At 38.9% G+C, this 16,844-nt stretch overlaps 1 protein-coding gene and 1 long non-coding RNA gene across 2 annotated transcripts; one reads left to right on the top strand and one right to left on the bottom strand.

Moving 5' to 3' along the window:
* The first annotated feature begins 2,090 nt into the window (after positions 1 to 2,090).
* On the top strand, positions 2,091 to 5,448 carry LOC116650580 (uncharacterized). Its single transcript, XR_004303579.2, has 3 exons — positions 2,091 to 4,323; positions 4,436 to 5,258; positions 5,324 to 5,448. It is a non-coding gene; the product is annotated as an uncharacterized lncRNA (long non-coding RNA).
* Positions 5,449 to 5,467: 19 nt separating this feature from the next.
* ND-24L (NADH dehydrogenase (ubiquinone) 24 kDa subunit-like) lies at positions 5,468 to 6,407 on the bottom strand. Its single transcript, XM_002046686.4, has one exon. It carries the CDS (start codon positions 6,297 to 6,299, stop codon positions 5,556 to 5,558), a length of 744 nt encoding a protein of 247 aa, XP_002046722.1. The 5' UTR covers positions 6,300 to 6,407; the 3' UTR covers positions 5,468 to 5,555.
* Between the last annotated feature and the right edge of the window lie 10,437 nt (positions 6,408 to 16,844).

The following is a 16,844-nucleotide window of genomic DNA, read 5'->3' as shown; positions in this document are numbered from 1 at the left end:
CAGCTGGCCAAGTTTCCCAACAGCTGAAAGCCATTATTTTTTTTGTCGCGCTAAGTGTATAAATATTTGGTTAATTCGATTTTTAGCTATGATTGTCCAAACGCAATTCTTGTTGATTTCAAATACTCAAGGGTTGCGACTGGGCATCGCGGCTCGAAATGAGAATCCAACCCACAACCAAACAACAAATAATAATAATCAAATAGAATAAGAACAAAAGCCAATTAGCTATACTTTATGTTTAGAGCGAAATCCAATTAAATTCGTTTCATTATCAGCTTATTGTGTATTGCTAATTAACAACAATTATTGTAACACTCAACTTGAAGTATCTTTAAGGAGCAAGACAGAAACAAACAAACAAAAAATGTTGGAAATTTAATTGAATGCGTTCAAAGTTTTTGTGCATTTTTAAACAGAGTTCGTCAAAGAAGCAGCACAAATTACGAATTCACAATAAAAAATTCATTGCCTAGACAACAAGTTTTGCCTTGGCTCGCCTTTTGATATCTATATTATTTAAGTTTTAGGTTAAACAAATGAATTCCTCAATTTATATTCAAATTGAAATACCAAGAAATAAAATGTTGGAATTTAATAAGTTTTGTGTGTAATAAATTTAATAAAAAAAAATAAGTATGAGAAGTTGGTCCTAGAGTAAGGTATAGTACAGCAGGCTGGTAAAAATATTTGGAATTGTATTGACCGAAGGCTGATTTGATTTTAGAAATTTAGTTAAATAGTCTGTAACTATAGTACTAATAAATCTTTAATTAGCTGGCTTGAGGTTATGGTTAAGACAACTAAAATTGTTTTCCGATTTATTATAATACAAGAAACAAAAACTGTGCAGCTTAAAAATGCAAGTTGTGTGGGTTCTCTGGCATGCTTTGCAATGTCTTTTTGGGGCATTAACTGTCTTGAAGTCTTACGGATCGAAACATTAATCAAATCAATCGAATAATGTGTTCTTAAATGAAGAGCAAAGTCTATTTAGCTACTAGAAAATCAATTGAATTCTTAAATGAGCAAAGCAACATTTGTCAGCATGTCTCTATACTTTTTTTATACGAGCCAAGCATCTCAACACGTCGGAAATCTGAACCAAGTCTGGCAAGATGAAATCCTTATGACACCCTAAGCACAATTGCACTTGCTTGCTATATTTTTAATGAGTAAATGTCAACTCAACATTTATGATTGCACTTTACGTTTCCTTGGCCAATGACTAAGACAAAACTACACCCATCCACACTAGACCGGATCCTTATTTTGCAGTTGACAGATTTACTAAAATAACTCATTTAGCTCGACTATTAATAACGGAAGCGCATTAAGAGATTGCAAGAAAGTAAATACAAATAAAGAAAATGAAATAAAATTTAATGAAAAACTTACTCAAGATTTTCGCGTGCATTGATCAAATTAATAAATATCCAATAAATATGTTGGGCGGAAAACTTGTTTATGAGCTGCAAAAAGTCAGATAGATAATAATTTATGTTTTCATTATTATGATGCATATTAAAACAGGTGAATAATCAAGTAAGTGTAAAACAGGTGCTAATTAGTATACTAGCTGGTAAGTAAAATCTATTGCAGAGTAAAGGCTTCTGTTTTGTGGGTGGGTAGTTTTTGTGCCATAGCCCCGGGGACGGCATTTCGTGGAGCTCTTGAGTAACAAAGTTTTAGTTTGGCTTTTAAGAAGTGAAGCAAAAATAATGTTTACAATTTTTCTCATGTACTTAGTTTTGCAACAACTGCGGGCACAGTTTGGGGAAGGGGGCAGCGCAAGACAGGCAAAGTTGAATGTATTATTTTGTTGTTATTTTTTTTTTTCATTATATAAAACAAGAATCCACCCACATGGCAGCATTGTACTAAAGGCACGGAGCAACAGCAGCAGCAGCAGCAGCAAATGGAAAGGCAACAGCAACTTTTTGTATAGAAAAGCTATTTTGCAGCAAATATTTGCCAAGCATATTTATTCGCTTTCCGCCAGCCACTTTTGACAAATTATGACTTTGCTATTTCTTGCCCCCAAACACAGAGCTTTGTGTGTGTGTTTTTTATTTTCTCACAAACTATGGCAGTAAGTTGCCATGACAGCGCTGCCACATTATACAACAAGTGCTCAAAATAATAAAGTTAACAGCACTTTAATAGTTAGCTCGTCCCGCCCAAAGCCGGTGGCAAGTGGCAGACGCCCACAAAGATTGGACTTGGGAGTTTTGATACGAATCGGCAAACGGCAAACGGCAACGGCAACGGCAACATGTTGCCCGGCAACGGGGCATAAATGAGGGGCTTATCCTATCGAGCAGCAAAACTTGAGCAATAAAATTGCTTTTATACTCTGGTACATATAGGAGTCTATGGCAGCATTGAAATATTCTTGGCATGCTCATTGGCAAAGCCAGCAGCAGGAACAGCAGCAGGAGCAGCACAAGTAGTCGAGAGTCAGATAAATTTCTCTACTTTGATTTTGCGCTTAATAAAAGTCAAATTTAAATTCGGCTGACTACGCACGGCCACCAGTTGCCCCTACCTCCTGCTGCTCCTGCTCCTGTTGCTACATGTGTGGAACCTGCTCCCAATAATGGACGAAGCAGCAGCAGCATTTTTTATTGCCAGCCGATGACAAGACTTCGTAGCTGGCAGCACAGCTTAGGAATGTAATAAACTTGAAGCGCCTCCCGCCTCCACTCGGACTTTTATGGCGCATACATAAAAGGAAATTGGAGCAGAAGGGTAAGCAGCCAGTACAGCTAACCAAATGGAAAAGTCAAAGAGTGGCCGCAGCAGTCAGCGTGGAGCGAGCGAGTGAACGAACGGCAGCTGGATGGGGCAGCTAATGAGCTCTGTGGAACATAAGTGCGGCATGCGGGGCGTATGCTTAATATCAGCGCCAGTTGGCGCGCTGCAGCCTCAAAGCGCTTACATATAAATGTGCCGGGTGAGACGCACGCCCAAAGTGCCAAGCGGAAAGTTGTGCATAATTCAATTAACTAGAAACATGCAAATGAAAACTTTGCTGGCGACAAGGCCGCGGGCAAAAGAAGCGGGCAGCAAAAGTGCAGCCAAAGACCCAAAAAGAGTGCCACGAAAGATCCAAGACCAAGGGCGGGGGAAGAGCTGATGGCGGGGAAAGGGTTGGAGTAGTGCTCTGCTCTGCTGTTGCTTTTAATGTTGCAAACAAATTGGACAACTCTCCAATGGAATTGCGCAAAAATATTTCTAATTATTTCAGAGCAGAGCAAAACAGAGCGCCTGGCAACCAGCTCTAGCTACTCAGCCCCCCTCACTACCACAAGCCATGTCGCCCACTCCCCATGCTCAGTCGCATCCTTGACTCTCCTGGTTGCTAAGTCAACTATGCGTGTATATCAGAAGTATAAAATGCAATAACGTAATGAGTAATTGCGCAAAAGTAATAAAGGACACGGCGCACAGTTACGCAAAAAGCAGCATACAATCTGTTGCAGGGATAACAAGGATATAGCCGGCAGCAGCAATTATGGATGTGGTGGGCGGGCGGCTCAACAAAAGTTGTCAACGGCAGGCAACTGGCGAACTGGCGTGGGGCATGGGGCAACTGGCAACTTAAAACAAAAGCCAGCCCCGGGGTCATCGTTGCCATTTGGGGCGTGGCATGGGCGTACGTGCAACGTGGCCACAAAAAAGTTGAAGCTCAGCTCACGCGTTGCTGCCGCGTGACTCCAATTGCTGGCCCCGCCGCTAGTTGGCTTGGACACAGCCTGAGCTGGACGGGACTCGACCGTGGAGGCGGTGGCCAACGTTTGGCTTTAGCTTTGTGGGTCTGCCTGTTCGGGGCGGGGCATTGGTGATGTGTGTTTGTGTGTATGTATGTGTGTGCGCCTCGTGCCAGCCAGCCAAAAAGGATATTAATTTCCCAAAGGTGCCGTTTCCAGCCAGCGAAAATCACGCAAAATGCGCTAGGGCGGGGCGGGTGTGCCACAAGCACAACTTAAAACAACAACAGCAACAACAACACGGAATAAAAAATAAAACTCACGCACACAGAAATTAAAAACTTTCAATAGCAACAATTTTCATTTAAAAATTCATCGCCATGCGCTGGGACCGCGACAATGTGCCCCAAAACGTGGCAAGGCTGTGGGCTGAGGAGACGCAGCGTGTCGTGTTGCTGCTGCTGCTGTTGATGGCCATTGAAGCGGCAAACAAAAGTGACAAACAGATTTATTAAAACTGTAAATCTGCATTGTTCGCTTAGTTTGTCTAACAACAAATTGCAACAGAAAACCGTTTCGAACGTTATTGACGTTGCGTCTGTTAGTGACGGTGAGTTACCCTATAATAATAAGCAAACTATATATGTGCGCTTACCCATTAATTTGATTAAAATTCAGTTTCACTTTATTACTTTTTCACTTTTTACACACGCTTGTTGCAGCAGCGCAGCCAACTTCAAGCCGATCTCGCCGCTATTGAGAGCTCTACAGATAGTTCCGTTATTTGGCAGTAAAGAGCGTATTTCAAGAGCGTGTGACGTCACAATTTCGGCTTGTGCTTTGCTAGGCTCTCTCAATCGCAGATGTAGCGTTGCCAACTTTTAATATTTTTTTCTGTTCCTAAATTGTGAGTTCTTGAATATAAATGCGCCACAATGCAAATTAAATAACCCGTTTAGTGCACTGCAGCACTGGGTATAACAAAAGTTGTTAGCCGCTTTAGGGGGCGTGCTGCAATTAAAACTATTTTGGATAAAACAATATCGACGCTGTTGCTATCGCTTTCGTAGTTTTAGTTTGTTGCTGCTGCCGTTGCTCCTGTTATTGTTGTTTCTGTTGTTGTTGCCAGTTGTACATGTTGATGGTTGGCAACATTTCATTAGAGCGCCGACGGGGCTTGGCCGAGGTCAAACCACAGCGTGCAACGCCAAGTGGGAGCAGCCAGCCAGCCGGGCGGGCAGTCAGAGAGACAAGACAAAAGCTGATTACTTGCTGCATTGGCTGCACAGGACATGGCAAGCAGGCGGGCAGCCAGGCAGCCGGGCGGACAGGCAGGCAAAAGGCACTGGGCCAGGGCCGGGCTTTAAGTTGGACTTGGGCGTTGGTTCCCGCTTGATTCGCCATGGCTGCCATTGCTGTTTGTTGTTTATTTTTGCGAGCGTTGCGAAATTGCAAAGCATGTCCTGTTCCAGGGGCTAAATAGAGCAATGCAATGCAATAAGGTCGAGACTAGCTAAGCAACAACAGCTGTTGACAGCAGGAGATGTAAGAAACAAAACAAGAATAAGACTGCTCCAGTTGGGAGTGCTCAACTAGTATATACCCTGCAGAAATTCCATAACAAACAACCCAGATGTAAAGTCAGCCGGGCGGACACAGAAGTGGTTAGAGCGACCAAGAGAACATATCCTTAATGTTTCCCCGAGGGACCTACATACTCTGTCTTCACTTTTTCGCTGGGTATGCAAACTCGCTTTATACATTTGCTGCTTGGCCAGAAACTATGCCTTTTTAATGCCTTAAAAACTAGTAAACAAAATGTGATTTGCTTGCAGCGCGGTGCTAACAAGGCTTTGTCTTGGGTTTGCACAGCTCCTGCATGCCAAAGCCCGCGGGCGGTGCTTCCATCAGTAATGAGGTGGGCCCCGTGATCGGCTCACTGGCAAAACGGCCACTGCGCGGTCCAGGTGGTGGCAATTTGCCATCTTTCAGTTCGCACAAGATCTTCTCTGTTTCGTCCACGTTGAGATCCTCGTAGAGATCATCATTGACAGACATAACGGGGCCATTGACGCAGGCGCCCATGCAGTAAGTAGTATTCAGTGTAAACTCCATATCCTTTGAGGTCTCGCCATCCTTTAAATCCAATGTTTTCTCACAGATACGCAAAACGTCCGCACAGCCGCGCAGCTGACAGGGTGTCGTCATGCACACCTTCACACGGTACTTGCCAATGGGACGCATATTAAACATGGTATAGAAGTTGGCCACCTCCCACACGGCGAACGGCTCCAGTTTTAGCACTTCGGCCACAGCCTGTATGGCTGTGATCGGCAGCCAGCCATGCTGTCGCTGAGCCAAGTCCAGCAAGGGCAACAGAGCACCGCGCAGCTCCTTCTCCGGATACGAGCCCAACAATTCCTTGACGCGGCACTTGTTCTCCTCAGTAAACTCGAACTTCAGCTTATCGTACATATTGCATGCGTCGACCTTGTAGCGTGGCGGTGTGGCGCATATGACGCGGCTGGGCTGTGCGTGCAGTACAAGGCGTGGCAGCTGATACAGGCGCAACAAATTTGCGTACATCTTGATTGGAGTCGGGCACCAAAGTGGATTTATATGTATTAATATACTCAATATGTATATGTATTATTTTATATGTACATGTGCCTCTCGAGTATGTGGATTGTAAACTGGCAGAGCTGGCAGCTAGCTCGACGCATGTGAGAAACGCAAGCTGTACCGCCTGCCTCGCCTGTAGTTTTGTATTTCAATTTGATATTGAAAATTGTCAGCGCTTTGTTCCCATTACGCACGCCTCTGTGGCAAGCGCAATCAAATTAGCAATATGCCATCGAATAGGTGAGAGGCGTCAGGAATTGGTTTGCCCTGTTTTGCCATGGCAACAATCGTCATTTGATGCGTCTGGCGGCAATAACTAACTGGCACAATATGTCAATCAGTACCCGATCGGGCGCCCAACGTGCTGAAAATTGCTCAAATTGTTCAAATTGCATGCCCCGCCTAATTGGCAATATAGAGAGCAAAAGCAAGAGCGACCACTTTGCCTGGAGGCCACACGGAGCTCAGCCTCACAGACTCCCACAATTTTTTGGTGGGCGCGTGTCGCAGTCAATCACTTTGATGGGGCGCCATTGTTATCAACACCTGTCCTGGGCTTTTACGCTTCCCATTTGCCGCATTCCTGCCTTTCTTTTTACAGCTTTTAATGTATACCAGCTGCCTCCCCCTGCCTCCACACACCAGCCCGCAATATCTCGTAAAATGTGTAATTCAGTAAAGTGTCTAATAAAAGTTTGCCATAAGCGATAATCGATAAATGCTGTTCAAAATTCCATTGATTACAGATCACATGGGTTCGCGGCCATAAACGAAAACAATTGAAAACTTCCCATTCTACCAATTAACTTTTGACTACAAGCTAGATTAAATTTCGGGTTATTCATTGGATACCAACTTTATAGTTGGATAATCTCTGTATATAAAACAGTTTGTCCTAGCAGACTGGCTGATTGGTGATCGACCCACAGCCCGAATCATTAGAGTTACGAAGCTGAAATATCCGATAGAGATAGAGATAGAGTATTGAGATAGAACCGAGCTATGATGGGAAATGGAGATGGAAATGTTGATTATGTCTATGTAGGACATTTTAAGAGTTCAATTTTATTACATGAATTTCGACAAAAATTAGCGTTGCCAGATTTTGATGCACAATTAACATAGAGGTCAAACCATTAACAAAAATCCAAATCTCGTGAAAAGCAGTTGAGTTTTGGCCGAGTTATGGGGGTGGGAAATTTCGACCTGTCTATATATGATATTTGAGGGTACAATTTTTACATGAATTTCGACCAAAAATAGCGTTGCCAGATTTTGATACACAATTAATATAGAGGTCAAACCATGAACAAAAATCCAAACCTCGTGAAAATCGGTTGAGTTTTGGCCGAGTTATGGGGGTGGGAAATTTTGACTTATGTCCATATAAGATATTTGAGATATTTGCGTGTACAATTTTGTACATGAATTTCGACCAAAAATAGCGTTGCCAGATTTTAATGTACAATTCATATGGAGGTCAAAACATGAACATAAATGTAAACCTTGGTAAAATCGGTTGAGTTTTGGCCGAGTCATGGGGGTGGGAAATTTCGACCTATTGGTATATATGATATTTGAGGGTACAATTTTGTACATGAATTTCGACCAACAATAGCATTGCCAGATTTTAATGCACAATTAATAAAGAGGTCAAACCATGAACAAAAATCCAAACCTCGTGAAAATCGGTTGAGTTTTGACCATGTTATGGGGGTGGGAAATTTTCACTTATGTCCACATAGGATATTTAAGGGTTCAATTTTTTTACATGAATTTCGACCAAAAATAGCGTTGCCAGATTTTGATGCACAATTAATATAGAGGTCAAATCATGAACAAAAATGCAAACAACGGTGATATCGGTTAAGTTTTGGCCGAGTTATGGGGGCGGGAAATTTCGACCTATGTCTATATATGATATTTGAGGGTACAATTTTTTACATGATTTTCGACCAAAAATAGCGTTGCCAGATTTTGATGCACAATTAATATAGAGGTCAAACCATGAACAAAAATCCAAACCTCGTGAAAATCGGTTGAGTTTTGACCATATTATGGGGGTGGGAAATTTTCACTTATGTCCATATAGGATATTTGAGGGTACAATTTTTTACATGAAATTCGACCAAAAATAGCGTTGCCAGATTTTGATGCACAATTAATATAGAGGTCAAACCATGAACAAAAATGTAAACCTCGTGAAAATAGGTTGAGTTTTGGCCGAGTTATGGGGGTGGGAAATTTCGACCTATATTTATATATGATATTTGAGGGTACAATTTTTTACATGAATTTCGACCAATAATAGCGTTGCCAGATTTTGATGCACAATTAATATAGAAGTCAAACCATGAACAAAAATGTAAACCTCGTGAAAATAGGTTGACTTTTGGCCGATTTATGGGGGTGGGAAATTTCGACCTAAATCTATATATGATATTTGAGGGTACAATTTTTACATGAATTTCGACCAAAAATAGCGTTGCCAGATTTTGATGCACAATTAATATAGAGGTCAAACCATGAACAAAAATGTAAACCAGGTGAAAATAGGTTGAGTTTTGGCCGAGTTATGGGGGTGGGAAATTTCGACCTATGGGTATATATGATATTTGATGGTACAATTTTTACATGAAATTCGACCAAAAATAGCGTTGCCAGATTTTGATGCACAATTAACATATAGGTCAAACCATGAACAAAAATCCAAACCTCGTGAAAATCGGTTGAGTTTTGACCATGTTATGGGGGTGGGAAATTTTCACTTATGTCCACATAGGATATTTGAGGGTACAATTTTTTACATGATTTTCGACCAAAAATAGCGTTGCCAGATTTTGATGCACAATTAACATAGAGTTTAAACCATGAACAAAAATCCAAACCTCGTGAAAATCGGTTGAGTTTTGGCCGATTTATGGGGGTGGGAAATTTCAACCTATGTCTATATATGATATTTGAGGGTACAATTTTTTACATGGATTTCGACCAAAAATAGCGTTGCCAGATTTTGATGCACAATTAATATAGAGGTCAAACCATGAACAAAAATGTAAACCTCGTGAAAATAGGTTGAGTTTTGGCCGATTTATGGGGGTGGGAAATTTTCACTTATGTCCACATAGGATATTTGAGGGTACAATTTTTTACATGAATTTCGACCAAAAATAGCGTTGCCAGATTTTGATGCACAATTAATATAGAGGTCAAACCATGAACAAAAATGTAAACCTCGTGAAAATAGGTTGAGTTTTGGCCGAGTTATGGGGGTGGGAAATTTCGACCTATATCTATATATGATATTTGAGGGTACAATTTTTACATGAATTTCGACCAAAAATAGCGTTGCCAGATTTTGATTTCCAATTAATATAGAGGTCAAACCATGAACAAAAATGTAAGCCTCGTGAAAATCGGTTGAGTTTTGGCCGACTTATGGGGGTGGGAAATTTTCACTTATGTCCACATAGGATATTTGTGGGTACAATTTTTTACATGAATTTCGACCAAAAATAGCGTTGCCAGATTTTGATGCACAATTAATATAGAGGTCAAACCATGAACAAAAATGTAAACCTCGTGAAAAAAGGTTGAGTTTTGGCCGAGTTATGGGGGTGGGAAATTTCGACCTAAATCTATATATGATATTTGAGGGTACAATTTTTACATGAATTTCGACCAAAAATAGCGTTGCCAGATTTTGATGCACAATTAATATAGAGGTCAAACCATGAACAAAAATGTAAACCAGGTGAACATAGGTTGAGTTTAGTTGGCCGAGTTATGGGGGTGGGAAATTTCGACCTATGGGTATATATGATATTTGAGGGTACAATTTTTACATGAAATTCGACCAAAAATAGCGTTGCCAGATTTTGATGCACAATTAACATATAGGTCAAACCATGAACAAAAATCCAAACCTCGTGAAAATCGGTTGAGTTTTGACCATGTTATGGGGGTGGGAAATTTTCACTTATGTCCACATAGGATATTCGAGGGTACAATTTTTTACATGATTTTCGACCAAAAATAGCGTTGCCAGATTTTGATGCACAATTAACATAGAGGTCAAACCATGAACAAAAATCCAAACCTCGTGAAAATCGGTTGAGTTTTGGCCGATTTATGGGGGTGGGAAATTTCAACCTATGTCTATATATGATATTTGAGGGTACAATTTTTTACATGGATTTCGACCAAAAATAGCGTTGCCAGATTTTGATGCACAATTAATATAGAGGTCAAACCATGAACAAAAATGTAAACCTCGTGAAAATAGGTTGAGTTTTGGCCGAGTAATGGGGGTGGGAAATTTCGACCTATATCTATATATGATATTTGAGGGTACAATTTTTACATGAATTTCGACCAAAAATAGCGTTGCCAGATTTTGATGCCCAATTAATATAGAGGTCAAACCATGAACAAAAATGTAAACTTCGTGAAAATCGGTTGAGTTTTGGCCGATTTATGGGGGTGGGAAATTTTCACTTATGTCCACATAGGATATTTGAGGGTACAATTTTTTACATGAATTTCGACCAAAAATAGCGTTGCCAGATTTTGATGCACAATTAATATAGAGGTCAAACCATGAACAAAAATGTAAACCTCGTGAAAATAGGTTGAGTTTTGGCCGAGTTATGGGGGTGGGAAATTTCAACCTATGTCTATATATGATATTTGAGGGTACAATTTTTTACATGGATTTCGGCCAAAAATAGCGTTGCCAGATTTTGATGCACAATTAATATAGAGGTCAAACCATGAACAAAAATGTAAACCTCGTGAAAATAGGTTGAGTTTTGGCCGAGTTATGGGGGTGGGAAATTTCGACCTATATTTATATATGATATTTGAGGGTACAATTTTTTACATGAATTTCGACCAAGAATAGCGTTGCCAGATTTTGATGCACAATTAATATAGAAGTCAAACCATGAACAAAAATGTAAACCTCGTGAAAATAGGTTGAGTTTTGGCCGATTTATGGGGGTGGGAAATTTCGACCTAAATCTATATATGATATTTGAGGGTACAATTTTTACATGAATTTCGACCAAAAATAGCGTTGCCAGATTTTGATGCACAATTAATATAGAGGTCAAACCATGAACAAAAATGTAAACCAGGTGAAAATAGGTTGAGTTTTGGCCGAGTTATGGGGGTGGGAAATTTCGACCTATGGGTATATATGATATTTGATGGTACAATTTTTACATGAAATTCGACCAAAAATAGCGTTGCCAGATTTTGATGCACAATTAACATATAGGTCAAACCATGAACAAAAATCCAAACCTCGTGAAAATCGGTTGAGTTTTGACCATGTTATGGGGGTGGGAAATTTTCACTTATGTCCACATAGGATATTTGAGGGTACAATTTTTTACATGATTTTCGACCAAAAATAGCGTTGCCAGATTTTAATGCACAATTAACATAGAGTTTAAACCATGAACAAAAATCCAAACCTCGTGAAAATCGGTTGAGTTTTGGCCGATTTATGGGGGTGGGAAATTTCAACCTATGTCTATATATGATATTTGAGGGTACAATTTTTTACATGGATTTCGACCAAAAATAGCGTTGCCAGATTTTGATGCACAATTAATATAGAGGTCAAACCATGAACAAAAATGTAAACCTCGTGAAAATAGGTTGAGTTTTGGCCGAGTAATGGGGGTGGGAAATTTCGACCTATATCTATATATGATATTTGAGGGTACAATTTTTACATGAATTTCGACCAAAAATAGCGTTGCCAGATTTTGATGCCCAATTAATATAGAGGTCAAACCATGAACAAAAATGTAAACCTAGTGAAAATCGGTTGAGTTTTGGCCGATTTATGGGGGTGGGAAATTTTCACTTATGTCCACATAGGATATTTGAGGGTACAATTTTTTACATGAATTTCGACCAAAAATAGCGTTGCCAGATTTTGATGCACAATTAATATAGAGGTCAAACCATGAACAAAAATGTAAACCTCGTGAAAATAGGTTGAGTTTTGGCCGAGTTATGGGGGTGGGAAATTTCGACCTATATTTATATATGATATTTGAGGGTACAATTTTTTACATGAATTTCGACCAAGAATAGCGTTGCCAGATTTTGATGCACAATTAATATAGAAGTCAAACCATGAACAAAAATGTAAACCTCGTGAAAATAGGTTGAGTTTTGGCCGATTTATGGGGGTGGGAAATTTCGACCTAAATCTATATATGATATTTGAGGGTACAATTTTTACATGAATTTCGACCAAAAATAGCGTTGCCAGATTTTGATGCACAATTAATATAGAGGTCAAACCATGAACAAAAATGTAAACCAGGTGAAAATAGGTTGAGTTTTGGCCGAGTTATGGGGGTGGGAAATTTCGACCTATGGGTATATATGATATTTGATGGTACAATTTTTACATGAAATTCGACCAAAAATAGCGTTGCCAGATTTTGATGCACAATTAACATATAGGTCAAACCATGAACAAAAATCCAAACCTCGTGAAAATCGGTTGAGTTTTGACCATGTTATGGGGGTGGGAAATTTTCACTTATGTCCACATAGGATATTTGAGGGTACAATTTTTTACATGATTTTCGACCAAAAATAGCGTTGCCAGATTTTGATGCACAATTAACATAGAGTTTAAACCATGAACAAAAATCCAAACCTCGTGAAAATCGGTTGAGTTTTGGCCGATTTATGGGGGTGGGAAATTTCAACCTATGTCTATATATGATATTTGAGGGTACAATTTTTTACATGGATTTCGACCAAAAATAGCGTTGCCAGATTTTGATGCACAATTAATATAGAGGTCAAACCATGAACAAAAATGTAAACCTCGTGAAAATAGGTTGAGTTTTGGCCGAGTAATGGGGGTGGGAAATTTCGACCTATATCTATATATGATATTTGAGGCTACAATTTTTACATGAATTTCGACCAAAAATAGCGTTGCCAGATTTTGATGCCCAATTAATATAGAGGTCAAACCATGAACAAAAATGTAAACCTCGTGAAAATCGGTTGAGTTTTGGCCGATTTATGGGGGTGGGAAATTTTCACTTATGTCCACATAGGATATTTGAGGGTACAATTTTTACATGAATTTCGACCAAAAATAGCGTTGCCAGATTTTGATGCACAATTAATATAGAGGTCAAACCATGAACAAAAATGTAAACCTCGTGAAAATAGGTTGAGTTTTGGCCGAGTTATGGGGGTGGGAAATTTCACCTATATCTATATATGATATTTGAGGGTACAATTTTTACATGAATTTCGACCAAAAATAGCGTTGCCAGATTTTGATGTCCAATTAATATAGAGGTCAAACCATGAACAAAAATGTAAACCTCGTGAAAATCGGTTGAGTTTATGAGGTCAAACCATGAACAAAAATGTACCTTTAGTTGAGTTTTGGCCGAGTTATGGTGGAAATTTCGACCTAAATCTATATATGATATTTGAAAAATAGCGTTGCCAGATTTTGATGCACAATTAATATAGAGGTCAAACCATGAACAAAAATGTAAACCTCGTGAAAATAGGTTGAGTTTTGGCCGAGTTATGGGGGTGGGAGATTTCGACCTATATCTATATATGATATTTGAGGGTACAATTTTTACATGAATTTCGACCAAAAATAGCGTTGCCAGATTTTGATGCACAATTAACATAGAGGTCAAACCATGAACAAAAATCCAAACCTCGTGAAAATCGGTTGAGTTTTGGCCGATTTATGGGGGTGGGAAATTTTCACTTATGTCCACATAGGATATTTGAGGGTACAATTTTTTACATGAATTTCGACCAAAAATAGCGTTGCCAGATTTTGATGCACAATTAACATATAGGTCAAACCATGAACAAAAATCCAAACCTCGTGAAAATCGGTTGAGTTTGACCATGTTATGGGGGTGGGAAATTTTCACTTATGTCCACATAGGATATTTGAGGGTACAATTTTTTACATGATTTTCGACCAAAAATAGCGTTGCCAGATTTTGATGCACAATTAACATAGAGGTCAAACCATGAACAAAAATCCAAACCTCGTGAAAATCGGTTGAGTTTTGGCCGATTTATGGGGGTGGGAAATTTCAACCTCTGTCTATATATGATATTTGAGGGTACAATTTTTTACATGGATTTCGACCAAAAATAGCGTTGCCAGATTTTGATGCACAATTAATATAGAGGTCAAACCATGAACAAAAATGTAAACCTCGTGAAAATAGGTTGAGTTTTGGCCGAGTTATGGGGGTGGGAAATTTCGACCTATATATATATATGATATTTGAGGGTACAATTTTTACATGAATTTTGACCAAAAATAGCGTTGCCAGATTTTGATGCCCAATTAATATAGAGGTCAAACCATGAATAAAAATGTAAACCTCGTGAAAATCGGTTGAGTTTTGGCCGATTTATGGGGGTGGGACATTTTCACTTATGTCCACATAGGATATTTGAGGGTACAATTTTTTACATGAATTTCGACCAAAAATAGCGTTGCCAGATTTGGATACACAATTAATATAGAGGTCAAACCATGAACAAAAATGTAAGCCTCGTGAAAATCGGTTAAGTTTAGGCCGAGTTATGGGGTGGGAAAATTTCGACTTATGTCTATATAGGATATTTCAATTTTTGTACATGAATTTCGACCAAAAATAGCGTTGCCAGATTTTAATGCACAATTAACATAGAGGTCAAACCATGAACAAAAATCCAAACCTCGTGAAAATCGGTTGAGTTTTGGCCGATTTATGGGGGTGGGAAATTTCAACCTATGTCTATATATGATATTTGAGGGTACAATTTTTTACATGGATTTCGGCCAAAAATAGCGTTGCCAGATTTTGATGCACAATTAATATAGGGGTCAAACCATGAACAAAAATGTAAACCTCGTGAAAATAGGTTGAGTTTTGGCCGAGTTATGGGGGTGGGAAATTTCGACCTATATCTATATATGATATTTGAGGGTACAATTTTTACATGAATTTCGACCAAAAATAGCGTTGCCAGATTTTGATGCACAATTAATATAGAGGTCAAACCATGAACAAAAATGTAAACCTCGTGAAAATCGGTTGAGTTTTGGCCGACTTATGGGGGTGGGAAATTTCGACCTAAATCTATATATGATATTTGAGGGTACAATTTTTACATGAATTTCGACCAAAAATAGCGTTGCCAGATTTTGATACACAATTAATATAGAGGTCAAACCATGAACAAAAATGTAAGCCTCGTGAAAATCGGTTAAGTTTAGGCCGAGTTATGGGGTAGGAAAATTTCGACTTATGTCTATATAGGATATTTCAATTTTTTTACATGAATTTCGACCAAAAATAGCGTTGCCAGATTTTAATGCACAATTAATATAGCGGTCAAACCATGAACAAAAATCCAAACCTCGTGAAAATCTGTTGAGTTTTGACCATGTTATGGGGGTGGGAAATTTTCACTTATGTCCACATAGGATATTTGAGGGTACAATTTTTTACATGATTTTCGACCAAAAATAGCGTTGCCAGATTTTGATGCACAATTAATATAGAGGTCAAACCATGAACAAAAATCCAAACCTCGTGAAAATCGGTTGAGTTTTGACCATATTATGGGGGTGGGAAATTTTCACTTATGTCCATATAGGATATTTGAGAGTACAATTTTTTACATGAATTTCGACCAAAAATAGCGTTGCCAGATTTTGATGCACAATTAATATAGAGGTCAAACCATGAACAAAAATGTAAACCTCGTGAAAATAGGTTGAGTTTCGGCCGAGTTATGGGGGCGGGAAATTTCAACCTATGTCTATATATGATATTTGAGGATACAATTTTTACATGAATTTCGACCAAAAATAGCGTTGCCAGATTTTGATACACAATTAATATAGAGGTCAAATGAACAAAAATCCAAATCTCGTGAAAATCGGTTGAGTTTTGGCCGAGTTATGGGGGTGAGAAATTTTGACTTATGTCCATATAAGATATTTGAGATATTTGCGTGTACAATTTTTTACATGAATTTCGACCAAGAATAGCGTTGCCAGATTTTAATGTACAATTAATATGGAGGTCAAAACATGAACATAAATGTAAACCTTGGTAAAATCGGTTGAGTTTTGGCCGAGTTATGGGGGTGGGAAATTTCGACCTATATCTATATATGATATTTGAGGGTACAATTTGTATATGAATTTCGACCAAAAATAGCGTTGCCAGATTTTGATACACAATTTATATAGAGGTCAAAGCATGAACAAAAATGTAAGCCTCGTGAAAATCGGTTGAGTTTTGGGCGAGTTATGGGGTGGGAAAATTTCGATCTATGTCTATATAGGATATTTAAGGGTTCAATTTTTTTACATGAATTTCGACCAAAAATAGCGTTGCCAGATTTTGATGCACAATTAATCCAAACCATGAGTCAAACCTTGTGCAAATTTGATTAAATTAGACCGAAAATTGA

This window comes from Drosophila virilis, chromosome 3, assembly GCF_030788295.1.
Source record: "Drosophila virilis strain 15010-1051.87 chromosome 3, Dvir_AGI_RSII-ME, whole genome shotgun sequence".
NCBI classification, from domain to species: Eukaryota; Metazoa; Arthropoda; class Insecta; order Diptera; family Drosophilidae; genus Drosophila; species Drosophila virilis.
Note: the sequence above shows the minus strand (reverse complement) of the source record. Positions and strands in the feature narration are given on the sequence as shown.